We start from the raw sequence: 18,526 nt of genomic DNA on the forward strand, positions 1-18,526 counted from the left end.
TTTTAGGCACTTGCAGTTACATTCACCACATTTGTAACGGAGCCATTGAAGCATATTGGAAAAGGAACTGGGGAATTTATTAAAGCACTCATGAAGGAAATTCCAGCGCTGCTTCATCTTCCAGTGCTGATAATTATGGCATTAGCCATCCTGGTTAGTATTAATATATTAGCACTGTCGGGCCAGGCGTGGTGGCTCACGCCTGTAATCCCAGCACTTTGGGAGGCCTAGGCGGGTGGATCACGAGGTCAGGAGATCGAGACCATCCTGGCTAACACGGTGAAACCCCGTCTCTACTAAAAAAAAATACAAAAAATTAGCTGGGCGTGGTGGCGGGTGCCTGCAGTCCCAGCTACTCGGGAGGCTGAGGCAGGAGAATGGGGTGAACCTGGGAGGCGGAGCTTGCAGTGAGCCGAGATCGCACCACTGTACTCCAGCCTGGGCGACAGAGCAAGACTCCGTCTCAAAAAAAAAAAAAAAAAATTATATATATAGATAGATATTTATATATCTATCTATATATTTATATTTATATCTATATTTATATATTATGCATAATATATATTTATATATATATATATTTATATATGCACTGTCAGTATTTAGCAAGATTTATATTAAATCTTAATATTAGTAATACTGGTTAGTATTACATATTAGCACTGTCAATATTTAGCAAGATTTACAGAAAAAAGGCAATGCTAAAATTATTGGGCTTCTTTGATGTTGTAAATCAGGCTAAGTCACGTTTAATGAGAAGGCGATTTTTAAGTGATACAGATTTTTTTCCTCCCCTCTGCCCCTCTAAATGATACAGACATGTTATACTTACTTGTATATTTTTATAATCAAGAAAGTAGTTCTCTAGTTTGATTGCATATGTCATAGCAGTGATTTAGAATAATAACCTCTTTTTAAATGTGTTAACCTTGGTAAATTAATACACAGGAAATAGGAAGTTGATTTCTGTCTCCCAGAAAGGGGGACTTCTTATTTCTAGTCAGTTTTTGCAGCAGTGAGAAGGGTAGAGCATTGAGTTTGACACAGAACCAGAAAGGGATGTGGAAGAACATGGGTATGCTGAGAAAGAGTTTGGGGATCCAGGAGCAGACATTAAGAAGAAATATTACTCGTCATCCCTCCATGGTCTATTCAGTGTTTTTTGTTATCGATTTTTTAGCTATTACCCAAGTAAAGCAGTTGTCACATAAAACAAAAAGAACTCAGATGTGCCAAGGGAAATTCTCTTCCCTAAGGATACAAGATTCACTATTTCTGTTCACTTTGAAATCGTTTCTTTTTTGGTTTTGTTTTTTGGCTTCTGATTACAGGATTATGTGGTTGACGGGTATTTTTATGTTAGGTGACATTAGTTCTATAGTCATAGTTTAGTCTCTGAAACTGAAATTATCAGCAGAGTCTTCACCATCTGTTTTTGTTTCATGTGCTCCCTAAGGAAAGTTATGCTCTTTGACTTTTGCTGCTTTTGTCTTCAAATAGTAGTGTTTGAAAAACTAGTAGAGAAATTTTCAAAGTTTCTGTTCTCAGGACCTCTTTACAGTCTTAAAAATTGAAGCCCACAAACAGCTCTTACTTAAGGTGATTATATTTATTGATACTTACATATTAGGAGTTAAAACAAATTTAAAACATACGAGTACTGTACACGCAAGCACGCATCCCCTGAGTGTGAGTGAGGCTGTCACTCTAGCATCTGGAACGCTCCGTTGTATACTCAGGAGGGGACAGTGAAAAAGACAAATAATAATGTCTTTGTATTATGAAAAGTTTTGATCTCATAGATCTCCTGAAAGTCTCAGGTATCCCCTGGGGGTCCCTGGGCCACACTCTAAGGAACTGCTGCCTACTTTTTCCCCATGGAATGTGAATCAAAACCTGTTGAATTTTAGCTGTAACTTAAGCCTAGTTTATATTTGTAAAAAGAAAATGTACAGAAGATTGTTTACATAATGATATACAACTTTAAATATTTTCAGCATTTACCTTATATAATGGGCATGAATCTAGAAACATGAATAATTATCAGACTAGAACCTTCTAATTTAAATATCTAGGCTTCAGCCTGCCATTGTTATAGTTCAATCGAAATGTGTCTAGCTGATTAAAATGTCTACTGAAAGATTTATTAAGTTTTATTGGCCACTCTGGCCTTGTATTAATCTAAAGAGGTCTCTAATGAAAAAAAGTCAAATGAACATGTTTATGTCTATAAATGCCACAAGTAAGATAAATTACATAACTTTGTTAGCACTCTGAATAAAATGCCTCATAACTTTTGTAAGTTAGCCATTGAGTCCTCAGGAAAATGTATTTCTTTTCCTTACAGAGTTTCTGCTATGGTGCTGGAAAATCAGTTCATGTGTTGAGACATATAGGCGGTCCTGAGAGAGAACCTCCCCAGGCACTTTGGCCACGGGATAGAAGACGGCAGGAGGAAATTGATTATAGACCTGATGGTGGAGCAGGTGATGCCGATTTCCATTATAGGGGCCAAATGGGCCCCATTGAGCAAGGCCCTTATGCCAAAACTTATGAGGGTAGAAGAGAGATTTTGAGAGAGAGAGATGTTGACTTGAGATTTCAGACTGGCAACAAGAGCCCTGAAGTGCTCCGGGCATTTGATGTACCAGACGCAGAGGCACGAGAGCATCCCATGGTGGTACCCAGTGTAAGTCAGCAACTCTTTTATTCTGCTGTCCCTTCATTACTGGTTCTAAATCCTTCTGGAAGAGGTCTGATTGTTTTTACTCTTTTACCCCTCACCCTTAATTATATCTTGAGTGATACAGCCACTCACTTTCTCCCCTTTCTGGTCAAAAGTTAGTTCAGCTTCCTCAGAAGAAATAAAATTAGATTTAACTTTTATGTAAAATACAATTTAACAGTAGTTTGTTAGAGCAGATGGTAATTCATATGAACCTTCATGGGAAGCCAGCATATGAGCATGACAGAAATTTCTATCTTCGAAGAGATCAGAGAGAAGGCATCACTGAAGGCCCGGAGCTCTAGGGAAGGTACAGTAGAGCCCTAAAGGATTAGCTGGATGGAAGAGTGGGCTGGGGCCAGGGATCAAAAACATTGCTTCCCCAAATCTTCAGTGTCATTGGCTGGCTAGACTATACTTTTTACCCTGTAGAATGGTGAGAAGTTTTTCACCATTATCAGTCTTTTAAAGGGACATTTCCATTTCTGTTTGAGAGAGGAATTTGTATTGTCATTTGAAATGTTTAAATTGCAGCTGTTAAACGTTTGAAACAGTTATGAGCATAATAGAATCTGGGAAATTATAGAATCCTTTCCCATAGTTTCATATAAAAATAAACATATCTACATGTATCTAGAAAGATGGACCAGGCGCGGTGGCTCACGCCTGTAATCCCAGCACTTTGGGAGGCCAAGGCAGGCGGATCACTGGAGGTCTGCAGTTCAAGACTAGCCTGGCCAACATGGCAAAACCCCATCTCTACTAAAAATACAAAAAAATTAGCCAGGCATGATGTGGTATGCACCTGTAATCCCAGCTACTTGGGAGGCTGAGACAGGAGAATTGCTTGATTCCAGGGGGCGGAGGTTGCAGTGAGCCGAGATCGTGCCATTGCACTCCAGCCTGGGTGACAGAGTGAGACATCGTCTCAAAAAAAAAAAAACAACTTAAGATGGTCCTTCCAGCTTTTATAGTTAGTAATTACCTGTCACCTATCTCAGAAGTCTTCCAGTGACTTCCTATCTCACGAGGGGAAAGCCAGTATCACAATGGCCTGGAAGCCTCCTTGGTCTCCCCTTCCCCCACATCCACTACCTCTCTGGTCACCTCTTCTCTCTCCATGCTCACTGTACTTTAGCCATAAGGGCTCCTGACTGTTCCTTGAACTTGAGAGCCTTTGTACCTGCTGTTCATTCTACAGTCTTCATTTATATATCATATGGTTACTTTCTTCAGGCCTTTACTCATTTTTATTATTTTTGGAGACAAGGTCTCACTCTGTGGTCAAGGCTGGGGTGCAGTGATCATAGCTCATTGCAGCCTCAAAATCCTGGGCTCAACCGATTCTTTTGCCTCAGCCTTCTGAGTAACTAGGACTATAGGCATATACGACCATGCCTGGCTAATATTTTTTATTTTTTGTGGATATGGGGTCTTGCTGTTACCCAGGCTGGTCTCAAACTCCTGGCCTCAAGCAGTCTTCTCACCTTGGCCTCCCAAAGTTACGGGATTACAGGTGTGAGCCACCGTGCCTAACCATATCACTTTCTCAGACCACCCTAATTTAAACTGTAATTTGACCCTGCCAGCCCACCCACATTCAGCACTCATCTCTTCTCTGTTTTTACATAGCCTCTTTAATTCAACATATCACACTTGTGTGATTTTCTTCTAAGTTCCAGTGAGATCAGTTTTATGTATTTTGTTCCTGCTGTATCCCTAACACCTAGAACTTAATATATGCTCAAGAAATATTTGTCAAATGAATTATTCTCACCAGGCAAGAGAAGTTAACAATACTGATGACCAATTCTCTTGACCCCTTCTAAGCTGGGCCACTAGACCACCCAGTATATGCGCTAAGCGTTCCCACTCCTCTGTGGGAGTACTGTGGAGTTTGGTGAGGTATAATAACATTTATATAATTATAACCCAGCACTGGACCCTGGATTTGAAAGAGTTTGGAGCTTGCTACAACGGATTTGGGTGGGAACTTTTTAGATATGTTTGATTACTAAGACTTCACATTACATTAAACAGTTAAAATGTAATTTTGTACTTTATAGCATAAATCACCTGTTTTGGATACAAAGCCCAAGGAGACAGGTGGAATCCTGGGGGAAGGCACACCGAAAGAAAGCAGTACTGAAAGCAGCCAGTCGGCCAAGCCTGTCTCTGGCCAAGACACATCAGGGAATACAGAAGGTTCACCCGCAGCGGAAAAGGCCCAGCTCAAGTCTGAAGCCGCAGGCAGCCCAGACCAAGGCAGCACATACAGCCCCGCAAGAGGTGTGGCTGGACCACGTGGACAGGATCCGGTCAGCAGCCCCTGTGGCTAGAGGAACACCAGCACAAACGACAGCCTCAAGTCTCCTTCGAGCTTTGTAAAGTATACTCTTCACTCTTTCTTTTCTCTGCAAGAATTCTGATTACTACAAAGGTGCCAACTTCAACATTCACATTTCAACTTCAACATTCACATTTTTACTGACAATTAGAATTAACAAACACGTTATATATATAAAAGCTTTTAATTTCATCTTCTCTTTGATATTTACATTCCATAAAGTAAGAAGTGTTTATTTTAAGATGAACAGATGACAGGCATCACTGATTCTGGATAGTTAAGGAGGCCAGTTTGAATTGGGGACATTGAAAAAGAAATTTTATTGTTACAGGCACTTACGGGAACCCACTAACCAATTTACATTGCCTAGTGGAATCCACTAGAGTTAAGGCCACCCACTTGATGCCTCCAGCATCTTCATGCAGCCATGGAGTATCGTTACCAGGATCAGTCTGACTGACACCTCAGCTTATCTCTACGCAGGCTGCCCACAGGTCACTGTGGCTGTAGTTTCATCTTTTCCACAGCTATTACTACGCCTGCATGCTTATTGCTCCTTTTACTTTATGTTTACTTAGAGAAAACTGAAGACTGCCAGGGCAATTTAGATAACATAGCTTGTTATATTGGTAATCTGTTTTACAGAGTCAGTCGACTGAAAATGACTTTATTCTTTTCCCCCACCAATTGAAGTGCATGGGCTTTTTATAAAACCTATTTTTTGTGTTACTCAGAATCCTAGCAGTGGAGACTATTAGATATTACCATATCTTAATTCATATTATAGCAAATCATATTGTCTTGTCCATAGGAAGTTTGCATTTTTAGAGATCTGTACACAGAGAATACCATGATGAGGAAGAAGAGAGTTGGGTGTCTTCCTTAACTGCAGACAGGACATCAATCAGCACTTTACATTAGTCTTTCTGATTATCAAAAGCATTCCTCATTTTAAACTTTTTAAAAAGTAATGCATAAATTTTGTACCTGTCCTTAGCAGACTTCACAGACATCAGGTGTCCTTTGTTTTAACCATATTCACACTACAAGTTATGTTCAACTGCTTACTAAAAGTGATACCAGTCAGGAATAAAGTCTTTAAATTTTCATGCAGATATGTGTATCCCAAGCTCTTGCTTTTTGATTTTAATATGAAATGCAGAATACACATTTTTGGATCCAGGAAGTGTTACTTACGTGCCTGTAACAATGTAATTTTAGGCCAGGTGCAGTGGCTCATGCCTACAGTCCTAGCACTTTGGAAGGTTGAGGGAGGATGATCGCTTAAGCTCAGGAGTTCAAGGCTATGTGCTAAAAATAAAACTAGCCAGGCATGGTGGTACACGCCTGTAGTCCCAGCTACTTGGAGGGCTGAGGCAAGAGGATCGCGAGGTGGCAGCGAGTTATGATCGAGCCACTGTACTCCAGCCTGGGTGACAGAGCAAGACCTTGTCTCAAAATTATACATGTTAATATATTCTAGTTTAATATTGCAAACATCTTTAGAATTTCATCAGAAAGGTGATTTTTTTCTAAGAAATGCAAAAGGATTTTAGGATTTTTAACACAGAGGACATGTAACAAATGAATCCTGACAGACACCTGCAGTTTAGAATAAATTTGTGAACATCCATGCGTATAAAGTGTCCTCTTGGGACAAGACATGTTCACAGTGACTTGGGGAATATGCCCCCAAGGTGAGAGCTGTCTTTTGAACTGTGATCTGACTCTGAAAAGTAGTGAATGCCCCAGGTGATAGACTGTAACTGTGAGTGGAATTAATGCTGCTTGCATGCCTTTTAATCCAAAACCAAATTCTTTTAAAAAATTTTTAAATAAAATTTCACCTTTGTATTCTTTCATTACAGATATCCATTTGGGGATGAAGTCTACTTTGACAGCTAGCAAGGCAACATGCAACTGCTGTTGAATGATGACAGCAATTCAGGAAAGACTTAAATATGGAAGCAAATTGAACACATCGGGCCATTTTGTTATCAGAAAAGAGATAAGACTTGTTTATTGACTAGCCAATATGTCATTAAAATTAAGGTTTATATTGTGACGCTTTTTTGAAATTTTACTTTTTTTTGAGAGTTTTGCCCTGTCACCCAGGCTGGAGTGAGGTGGTACAATCTTGGCTCACTGCAACCTCCACCTCCCAGGTTCAAGAGATTCTCCTGCCTCAGCCTCCTGAGTAGCTAGGATTACAGATGTTCCTGCCTCAGCCTCCTGAGTAGCTAGGATTACAGATGTGCATCATCACCATGCCTGGCTAATTTTTGTATTTTTTAGTAGAGATGGGGTTTCACCATGTTGGTCAGGCTGGTCTCGAACTCCTGACCTCAAGTGATCCGCCCTTGTCGGCCTCCCAAAGTGCTGGGATTACAGGCGTGAGCCATTGTGCCCAGCCTATATAGTGTGAAGCTTTTAGGAAAATCAGAACAGGGTAGACAGCTGTTAAAAACAATGTTTAAATGGAATAATGTTGAATGTTTACAGGCTGTAAGAACTATTGTATACACAAAATAAACTTTTTACGTTGTGGTTTGGTATACTGTCTTAACTGAATTTTCTTATAAGAACCCCATGAAACTTACCTGAGTTTTTAAAATGCTATCTAGGACATCATACCTTATAGTATACATGAAACATAATGTAATCCAGGTTGTAATTTAGAACTTTTTTTTTTTTAGCTGAGCACTTAATGTAATTCCAGATTATGACTCTTAAAAAACATTGGCCATTTAGAGAAATAGTTCTGTTTGCCCATCCAAATCACCTGAATGACTTTTTGAAAGACTAGGGGTCCACATCCCCAGATCCCATCCCAGCTGTGCACAAGCTGAAGCAAGCAGAGTGGAACAAGTTGGCAACTTGTTCCAAGCGTGGGCCTTTGCAGTCTGTGATCCAGTGTTACTCCAGGTCCCAGTCTGTCCCAAACTTGTCTTTTGCTACAGTTAGTTACTTTGTTATCATCCCCTTGTAAACTGCCTTCAGTATCTGGGATAAGGAAGACAAAGCTTAATGACAACTAAAGTTCTAACTGACATCTTTCATATTTAATTTTTGTGAGTTTTCTTCTGTTTTCTGTTTATGTGTCCTAGGTTCTTGACCTAACCACATGGGTTTTGTTTTTTGTTTTTATATTAGAACTTAGAAAAGTCTGTTTTACAGCAGTATTATGGAACAGAAGAGACCATTTTAAATAATTTTTTTAAACAGCCCAAAACACACAAAAGATACTTGTTTTCTAGAGACAGGGTCTTGCTCTGTCACCCAGGCTGGAGTGCAGTGGCACGATCATAGCTCAGTGCAGCCTCCACCTCCTGGGCTCAAGTGGTCCTCCTGCCTCAGCCTCTTAAGCAGTTGGGACTACAGGTGTGTGCCAGCATGCTTGCTATTTTTTTTTTTTTTTTTTTTTTTTTGAGACAGAGTCTTGCTCTGTCACCCAGGCTGGAGTCCAGTGGCTTGGTCTCAGCTCACTGCAATCTCTGCCTCCCAGGGGTTCAAGTGATTCTCCTGCCTCAGCCTCCCAAGTAGCTGAAACTACAGGCGCATGCCACCATGCCCAGCTAATTTTTGTATTTTTAGTAGAGACAGGGTTTCACTATGTTGGCCAGGCTGGTCTCAAACTCCTGACCTCAAGTGATCCACCTGCTTCGGCCTCCCAAAGTGCTGGGATTACAGGTGTGAGCCACTGCGCCTGGCTGCTGATTTATTTTTCATAGACACGGGGGTCTTACTATATTGCCCAGGTTGGTCTTGAACTCCTAGCCTCAAGCGATCCTCCTGCCTCAGCCTCCCAATGTGCTGGGATTACAGGAATGAGCCACCATGCCCAGCCCAAGAAGTAGTTTCTTTTATACTGACTTTGGCCTAAAAAAATAGATTTTCATGGAGGAAAAAAAAAAACTAGATTTTTAATAAGACTATTTTATATACTTTTTTACATTGATCAAGTACATTATTTTTACTAAACAACATCGTTTCCCACTACATCCATGGTTATGTATAAAAAAACGCCATTGTCAATTAAGATTTTAAAAAATTATTTCCGTAAGAGTATTAAATTCTAATCTATGATTCACTTAACTTACTACTTCATAAACACTAGGTAAAGTAATCTCACAAGCTGCCAAAGAACACATCCCAAGCAGTAATCACAGATGATGAAGCACCTTACAGGACACCTCCACCCTCAAACGCTCATGTCCAGAGAAGTATCAATGCCTTAATAGACTACTGAAGGCTAACTATTTACATCATTCTAAAAATATTTTAAGCTGTATTACAGTGCTATAAATTCTCCTTTTAAGGAAAAAATAGATTGTTTCCTTACCGTGTTTGAAAGGAAAAAAAATAAATCCATAGTAACTAATGGTCTGCCGATTTTTTCCCTGAATTTTTAAACTCCAACAAAGCATTATTTTGCAAAAAGTCCTTTAGCCCAAAGTCAGTGTCTCTGTTTTGATCTCTTTGTAAAAGAACTCTCTGTTCATCCATTCTCTTTGCCTGGGACCGTAAAATAAGGCTGAAAAAGTCTTCATCTGGTACTGTCGGACCCTTTGTGGTAGCAGGTGGTGGAGCACATCTTTGATCATCTAATCTGGATCCCTAGAAGTTTATGAGAGAGATTAAAGACATACTGTGGGAAAGAAAGCACCAAGCTATGTTAAATCTCTCAGTCACAACAAGAAAACACAGTTGTAAACTTTTATTTGGGGCTTCTCAGAAACTAATCTTGTTTTTATATTGTTCTCTTTAGTTCCCAGCCTGATTTCTGAAAGAAATAATCTTTAAACCTGAAACTGCATAAAATTTTTCCTTTAAAATGGCTTATATAGGTATAGCTGCCTCATTGGTTTAGTACGTGCATTATGTTAAGTCATACTGTTTTAATTATAATTGGTCACAAGGATAAAATACAAGGTCAACTGTATCTAAGTATGACAGTTCAAGGTTATAATCTAACAGGCATCAACTGTGTAACTTAACAAATTTTTAGAAATATGTACAAACCCCATGAGGAACTACCTTAAAAAAATCACGTCTTAGGCTAGGGGACACCAAACTGTAACCCAGTGCCGGCTTCTGTAAATGAAGTCATTTTCATTTTCCCATCAATACATTTGTTTATATACTATCTATATGGCTGCTTCCCTACTAAATGGCAGAGTTGGGCACTTGCAATAGATACCATATGGGCGGCAAAGCCTAAAATATTTTCTATCTGGCCTTTTACAGAAAAAGTTTGCCTGCCTCTGTCTTAGGCTGTTAAATCTGTTAAGAAATAGCCCAGACTGAATTTTTTTTTTTTTTTTTTTTTGAGACGGATTCTCGCTCTGTCATCCAGGCAGGAGTGCAGTGGTGTGATCCTGGCTCACTGCAACCTCCATCTTTCAGGTTCAAGTGATTCTTCAGCCTCAGCCTCCCAGTAGCTGGGACTACAGGCATGCGTCACCACACCCGGCTAATTTTTGTATTTTTAGTAGAGATGGGGGTTTCACCATGTTGGCCAGGCTGGTCTCGAACTCTTGACCTCAAGTGATCCACCCACCTTGGCCTCCCAAAATGCTGGGATTACAGGCATGAGCCACCATACCTGGTCTCTGAATTTTTCTTTCAAGTTTGAGTATTATGATTCTTATATTAGACGTGCTACTTGTCAAATAAAAAATACATGCACTTACAAGTATACACCATAGTTTCTGGCATTGTAGCTCAAGAGTAAGAATAGAAGTGTGATAGCTGATATCTGAATATCCACGACATTGTTAGGGACTGTGATAAGACATAGATCCCTGAACATTTAAGCCCACAACCCTCAGAGGGTGCAGTTATTTACTGCCCTCCTAAGTGAGTGCCACCTCCACACATACCTGGCTCACTCATTTCTCCTGTCATAAATTGATAATTTCAATGTCCTGCAATTAACCCAACACTTGGGCACTTAGTTCCTAGACTTCCTCTGATTGAATGTTCTCATCCTTCACTTCGGCCTTAGCCATTTGGCTCCCATAGTCATATTCTAGCCTCTTGTTATCTCTATAGAAATGCTTCTTCCAGTTCTTTGCCCATTTTTGAATCAGGTTGGTTTTTGTTGAGTTTTAGGAGTTTTCTATATATTCTGGGTATTAATCCTTTATCAGATATGTGACTTCCAAGTATTTTATGTTGGGTTGCCTTTTTACTGTTGATAATGTCCTTTGATGCACAAGTTTTTAATTATGAAATCCAATTTGTCTACGTTGTTGTTGTTGTTCCCTGCTCGCTCTTTTGGTTTTATAACCAAGAAATCACTGCCAAACCCAATGCCATGAGGCTTTCCTTTTTTTTCCCTTTAGAGACAGGGTCTCACTCTGTGGTCTAAGCTGGAGCACAGTGACGTGATCATGGCTCACTGCAGCCTTGAACTCCTAGGCTCAACTGATCCTCCCACCTCAGCCTCCTGTGTAGCTGGGACTACAGGTGTGTGCCATTAATTTAAAAAATTTTTTTTATAGAGAAGGGGTCTCACTATGCTGCCCAGTCTAGTCTTGAACTCCTGGGCTCAAGCAATCCTCCCACCTTGGCCTCCCAAAGTGCTGGGATTGCAGGTATAAGCCACCACACGCTCCTCTTGAGTTTTATAGTTTTAGTTCTGATGCTTAGGTCTTTGATCCACTTTGAGTTTTGCATATGGTATTAGGTAAGGGTCCAACTTCATTCGTTTTGTATGTGGCTCTCTAGTTTACCCAGAACCATTTGTTGATAAAACTGTCTTTTCCCCCACTGAATGGTCTTGGCACCCCTGTTGCATATCATTTGACCACACATGCAAGGGTTTATTTCTGGGATCTGTATTCTATTCCATTGGTCTATATGTCTGTCTTTATGCCAGTACTGCACTGCTTTGATTAGTGTAGCTTTGTAATAACCTGAAATAAAAAAATGTGAGCCCTAAAGCTTTATTCTCAAGACTGTTTTGGATATTTGGGGATCCCTTGAGGTTCCATATGAATTTTAGGCTATATTTTCTATTTCTGTAGGAGGAAAAAGTCATTTGGATTTTTACAAGGATTGCACTGAATTTGTAGGTCACTTTGGATAGTATTGAAATGTTAACATTATTAAGTCTTCTAATCCATGAACATGGGATATTGTTCCATTTGTTTTCTTTCATCTCTTTCAGCAATGTTTTGTGGTTTTCATTATACAAGTCTTTTGCCTCAGTGATTAATTTCTAAGTATTTTATTCTTTTCGATGCTATTTTAAATGGAATTTTAAATTTCTTTTCCAATTGTTCATTGTTAGTGTATAAACACACAACTGATTTTTGTGTTGATTTTGTATCACGCTACTTTGTTGAACTTGATTACCTCTGTCAATTTTATTGATACTTTGTCCTTTCCAATGTGAATGCCTTTTTTTCTTTTTTTGCCTAATTGCTCCAGCTAGAATTTCTAGTACTACATTGAATAGAAGTGGCAAAAACCTGCATTCTGATCTCGTTCCTGATCTTGGAGGAAAGCTTTCAGTCTGTCACCATTGAGTATGTCAGTGGTACATGTTTCATATATGGCTTTTATTATGTTCTGGTAGTTTCCTACTGTTGCTAATTTTTAAGTTTTTATCATGAAAGAGTTTTGAATTGTCATTTTTTTTCCTGTATGTGTTTTTTCCCTTTATTCTGTTTATATTATGTGTTACATTGATTGATTTTCACATGTTGAACAATCAATCCTTGCATCCTGGGAATAAATCCCACTTGGTCATGGTGTAAAATCCTTTACAACAGGGGTGCTGCTGAATTTGGATTGTAGTATTTTGTTGATTTTGCATCTGGATTCATGAAGGATATTGGTCAGTACTTTTCTTGTAGTGTCTGTCTGGCTTTGGTATTGGCAATACTGGCCTCACAGAATGAGTTATGAAGTGTTCCTTTACTTTCAGTTTTTGGAAGGAACAGCTTGAGAAGGCATAGTGTTAGTTCTTTAAATGTTTGATAGAATGCACCAGTAAAACTATCAGGTCCAGGGCTTTTATCAGGAGGTTTTTGATTACTGATGCAATCTCCTTGTGATGGGTGTATTTTCTGTTTCTTCATCATTTGTTCTTGGTAAATTTGTGTTTCTAGTAATTTGAATCTTTTTAAAATTAGTCTATCTAGCTAAAAGTTTGTCAGTTTTGTTAATTGATTTTCAAAACGTCTTGGCTTCATTGATTTTCTCTATTTCAGTTCTGTATTTTATTTATTTCTGCTATAATCTTTATTTTTCTTTACTTCTGCTAGTTTAGGGTTTTGTTTTGTCTTCTTTTTCTAGCTCCTTAAGTTGTAAAGTTAGGTTGTTGACTTGAGATCTTTCGTTTTTTAGTGTAAACATTTACAGCTATGAATTTCCCCCTTGACATTGCCTTTGCTGTGTCCCATACATTTTCATATGTTTATTTTTATTTGTCTCTATTTTACAATTTCCATTGTGATTTCTTCTTTGACGGATTAGTCATTTAAGAGTGTTTAATTTCCACAAAATTTATGAGTTTTCCCTCTGTTATTGCTTATTTTATCCTATGGGGTCAGAGAAGGTACTTTATATGATAGTTGTCTTTCAAATCTGTTGAGAATTTGTGGCCTAACATATGGACCGACCTGAAAAATGTTCCATGTGCACTTAAGAAGAATGTGCACGCTGCTGTTGTTGGGTAAAGTGTGCTATATATGCACGTTAAATCTAGTTGGTTTCCTGTGTGTTCAGGTCCTCCATTTCCTGACTTTTCTTCTTCTAGTTGTCCTATCCTAATGAGCACAGGATACTGAATTCAACTATTTTTGTAGAACTGTCCATTTCTCCCTTCAATTCTGTTAATTTTTGCTTCATATATCTTGATGGTTTGTTATGTATCTTTAGCATTCCTTCAATCTACTGGGACCACTGCTACTTTTTACTTTCACACTTTTCATTTCTTTATTTTCCTTCTTACAGCCTAGATTCTTAAGTCCATTATTAAAATCACTTCCTGGCACATGTCTTCAACTACCATTCTCTCCCCTAAATCCCATTCTCCTGGAAAAATAGCAGTCTTGATTTATCTCTCTGCCTCAAGCAGCTGGCTATGACTGGATAAAATACACAATTGCACTCACTAGTTTTACTTCCAGTGACTGAACCTCAGGTGGGTTCTTAGCACAGCACAGTGTTCTTAATACTTTCCCCCTAGTTTCAGTTTCTCTAAGTCAACTATTTCCCACTTCCTTTCTCTTCAAATTTATAGTGCTCCCCAACTCCAATCTTAACTAATGACTACTTCTTTCTTTGGTGAAAAAATAAAAGCAGCCCGAGAGAATTCCTACTTGCTCCCATCTCCAAATCCGTACTCTGCTTTCCCTCTCTCACCTACACAAAAACTGTGTTCTTCAGTTACCCCAGACTTACCTACATCACTGACTCTTCTCTACTTGACCATTTCCATCTGTACATAAACTATGTTATCACCCCCAAAAAGAAAAAAAAAACCCACATTTGCCTTATATTTATTTTCTAGCTAATGGTCCATTTAACCCATTAAAGTTTCTATATTTACTATCTCCCCTTTCACACTTCCCATTTTCTCACCCCACTCAATCCTTTGTCCCCACCATGCCACTGGAACAGTATCTTTCAAAATTATTCATAATCTCCATGTTATCAAATCTAGCAGTTCCGTCATCATCTAACTCAGGTTCTTAGCAACATTTGCCACAGTTGAGCATTGCTTAAGATACACTCTTTACTTGATTTCCACCACACCACACCCCACCCCTCCCCAGCCCACCCTTGGGGTATCCTTCCAACTCTCTGGCTGTTGCTTCTTTGCCAGCTCATCTTCCTCCATCTAACTAGTAGATTTTGAAATGCTCAGGGCTTAGTCTTCCTGTCCTATTCTTTAGGTACTTTCTTCCCAGGGCATTAATACCAGCTATAAGCTGATGTCTCCCAAATTTACTTCTCCCTTGGGCTCCAGATTTTACATCAAATTGCCTATTTAACACCTCTACTTCATTGTCTATACCAGTCACACTTGCCATTCCTTGAACTGGCTAACAGTTTACCAAATTTAACATGTCTAAAACAGAACTCTTGCTTTTTCTCTCCAAACTTGCTTTTCTTCTAGTCATCTCCATTTCAGTGAATAGAACCATTCATTTCCCAGTTATTCAAGGTATAAGTCATCCTTAATTCTCTTTCCCTGAAACCCTCTACTCAATTTATTAAGAGGTCCTGCCAACTAACCATAATATATAACTGATATAATAGCTAATAATGTAGCCCTATGCTAACTACTTCTCACTGTTACCACTCTAGTCCACATCACCAATATTTTTTGCCTGCATCACCATACAATCTTTCTAGCTGGTTTTCATACTAACACCCTTGCCACTCTACATTCTTCCATCAGTAGCCAGGATCCTCTTTGAGGACACTCCCAGTACCTTCCTAATACATCTAAAACACGACTTTATCATGGCCTCCAAAAGCCTAGATGATCTAGGCCCTGATTACTTCTCCATCCTCATTTTGTACAACTCTTCCCTTCCCCTACTCATCCCATGCCAGTCACATCTGCCACTCCTTGAACTGGCTAAGCTTTTATATCCAAGAGGGGACTTGCTGTCTCTGCATGGAATACTCTTTCTCTAGATACTCACATGGCTGACTGCTTCACTGCATTCAGGTCTCTGTTCAAATGACAATCCAGAAAGGTCTTCTCTAACCACCCTACCTAAAACAGACACTCCCCCTACCACCAACACCTTTGCTTACCCACTACCCCTTTATCCTCCTTTAAAGTTCTTCATAGCAAGCATAATTACCTAATACAACACACATATACTCTCTCTCTCTCTCTATATATACACACACACACACACGTCTCTCCTAAAATGTAAGATCCTTTAAAAATCAAGTGTGTCCTCGATGCCTAGAATAGCAGCTGAAACATAATCGGTGTTCAATAATTTTTTACTGAATGATGGACAATAATAACTCTCTAATACAAAATAAGCCCTTCCTGAATGAGAATTATAACACTACCAATGTTCTCAGTGGTATCTGAGCTGTATGCAGAATGAAAAAAATATACAGACATACTTGACATTTTACAAGGATGTCAAAGAAATCTTCATCAGCCTCTTTGTTGTCATTAGTCATCAGGTGGCTAAGTACCGACTGGCTGTTTTGTGTTAGACGAAGCCCTGGCAAATTACTGAAACTAGCCCTCTGGTCATCCAGACGGCGACTCTGTGAGCTGGCAAGAAGATCTAAAAACTCATCCGTGTTGGGGGATACCACAGGAACAGATGGTGCTAAGAACAGAAGAAGAAAGCCAAAGATTAAAAAAAACAAAAAACAAAAAACAAAAAAACCTAGGCACATTTATTATATACCTAGATCTTTTCGGCCTTGCCAGTCCCAAGACCCGCCCTGCCCTCCTGCTATAGCGCTGACACTGATGGGCTTTGGCTAGATGGGTGTGGTTTTTATTGGCGGGAGGGAAGAATGAGCCCCAGAGTACTTCAGATGACCCACTTGGAGGTTATTCAGATTTGACTATATTTCTCTATTTAATGCTCACTCAAAATGTAACTATAAGATATGTGACTAGATTTCAGAAAGTGAACAAACTGTTTTTCTTACATAATTTCTCAGACCAGGTTGTGTAGGACAGTTTTTTTTATTCCAAGCCCTGGATACAAATCATTTAGTAAACTAACAGTTAAGTGCTGCTGGCAAGTCTTGGTCTATGGCACAAGAAGTCTTTTGGTAGCTGAAACAGAAAAATATAAGTAACCTATTTTAGTCCTTTCTAACTCAGCCAGGCCTTAGCCTCAGCCTTAGCCATAGGCTTCTCTTCAGTCTGTCTTCGTTTTTCTTTTTTAATCCAGATATGAAGCATTGACATTTTATATATAATCATAAGGTACGTATAACTACCTTTCTTCCTCATTTTTATTTTTAAAAGTTATATTTAGGCTGGGCACAGTAGCTCATGCCTGGAATACCAGCACTTTGGGAGGCTAAGGCAGGAGGATCACTTGAGGCCAGGAGCTCGAGACCAGTCTGGACAACACAGCAAGACCTCATCTCCACAAAAAATAAAAATAATTAGCCAGGCATGCTGGTGTGTGCCTGTAGTCCCAGTTACTTGGGAGGCTGAGGTAGGAGGATCGCTTGAGCCCAAGAGTAGAGGACAAGGCTGTACTGACTATGATCATGGCCTGGCACTCCAGCTTGGCTAACAGCAAGATCTCGTCTCAAATAAATTAATAATATCAGATTTTATTTTTATATATTTTTTAGACATAGGGTCTAACTATGTTGCCCAGGCTGGAGTGCAGTGGCTATTCACAAACGCGATCATTGCACACTATAGTCTCAAACTCCTGACCTCAAGCGATCCTCCCGCTTCAGCCTCCCAAGTAGCTGAGATTACAGGCATGCACCACCACACCTGGCTCACAGTCACATTTTCCACAACAGATTTTTCAAAGAAAACTAGGGAGGTAGTATAATATAGTTAGTAGAAAGCACATTGGACTAAAAACACAGATATACATAAGGGAACTGAAAAAACCTTGTTTGAACTGTATAAATACCAGCATTTCAGATATACCTGAATTCAGGCTCATTTATTATATCTCTTATGATGGGAATTCAATTCTCAGAAATAAGCCACAAGAATATCAAAGAGAACTATTAAAATCGGGGGAGAAAGAGATGACTTACTTTTTAGCATCATTTTGGGGGGAGTGGAAGAAGTTGTTGTTGAAGCTGTATGGCAGTTCTTTTCTTGTAAGCAACATCTCTGATCATCCATCCTATTGCTTTGAAATCGGCTTAATAAGTCAAAGAACCCTTCATCTCCAATAGTATCTGCACTGATTTTCTAAAATATTGAGAGGAAGTCTAGTTTATTTGAATATTCCAGTATTATCTTTAGATCATCAATGAACATCATGATGCATTCAAATGCAAAAGGTAAAGGATGAGGATTAAAAATTGACAGTTTGAAAAAGAATACAAGATGGCAAATATTGGTAATAAAATGTTATTTTAATCCAACAAAAAGCACTTCGTTTTTAATTCCTGTATTTCTAAGGCTAAAGAAACAGACTTAACAGGACCACTACAGATACTGAATTATGCAAACACTGGTGATACAGGCCTGTACTTCAGGCTCTACATTCAGTTCTAAACATTCTGCAGTGGAATTTAGGTACACTTATCTCTTTGTAAGAGCTGTCTAAGAAAGAAAACAAGTGTATTTTCCTACCATAGTGATTTCTAAGGTCTTTTTATTATACTTAGATTTGAAGATCCTGAAAAAATACAAACTTCAAAAAAAATTTGTGAGGAGAGCAAGAACTATATTTATACTTCATTTGGAAGGCTTCAAAACTGAAATGATGAATGTAATGTTTAATACAAGTAAT

General features: G+C 39.0%; 2 protein-coding genes across 71 annotated transcripts in view; one reads left to right on the forward strand and one right to left on the reverse strand.

The window, feature by feature from the left end:
• Positions 1-7,627, forward strand: part of CLCC1 (chloride channel CLIC like 1) — a 31,699-nt gene extending 24,072 nt beyond the window's left edge. For 29 of the 50 annotated variants that reach the window (XM_019009223.3, XM_019009390.3, XM_004026246.5 and 26 more), the window contains 4 exons: positions 7-153; positions 2,348-2,689; positions 4,792-5,109; positions 6,941-7,627. In XM_019009223.3, coding sequence (XP_018864768.1) covers positions 7-153; positions 2,348-2,689; positions 4,792-5,064 — 762 coding nt within the window. In that variant the 3' untranslated portion in view covers positions 5,065-5,109; positions 6,941-7,627. Of the gene's footprint in view, positions 1-6; positions 154-2,347; positions 2,690-4,791 lie in introns of all 50 variants that reach the window. The other 21 variants (XR_010130199.1, XR_010130202.1, XR_002002580.4 and 18 more) reach the window with 2 other exon arrangements.
• GPSM2 (G protein signaling modulator 2) overlaps positions 5,238-18,526 on the reverse strand; it is a 59,869-nt gene continuing 46,580 nt past the window's right edge. For 18 of the 21 annotated variants that reach the window (XM_063696277.1, XM_019039983.4, XM_019039867.4 and 15 more), the window contains 3 exons: positions 17,820-17,979; positions 16,185-16,399; positions 8,971-9,689 (listed from right to left, as the gene is read on the reverse strand). In XM_063696277.1, the coding sequence (XP_063552347.1) occupies positions 9,450-9,689; positions 16,185-16,399; positions 17,820-17,979 (615 nt within the window). In that variant the 3' untranslated portion in view covers positions 8,971-9,449. Of the gene's footprint in view, positions 8,076-8,970; positions 9,690-16,184; positions 16,400-16,730; positions 16,861-17,819; positions 17,980-18,526 lie in introns of those variants that run through there. The other 3 variants (XM_019039944.4, XM_063696312.1, XR_002008604.4) reach the window with 2 other exon arrangements.

The sequence above is a fragment of the Gorilla gorilla genome, chromosome 1, assembly GCF_029281585.2.
Source record: "Gorilla gorilla gorilla isolate KB3781 chromosome 1, NHGRI_mGorGor1-v2.1_pri, whole genome shotgun sequence".
NCBI classification, from domain to species: Eukaryota; Metazoa; Chordata; class Mammalia; order Primates; family Hominidae; genus Gorilla; species Gorilla gorilla.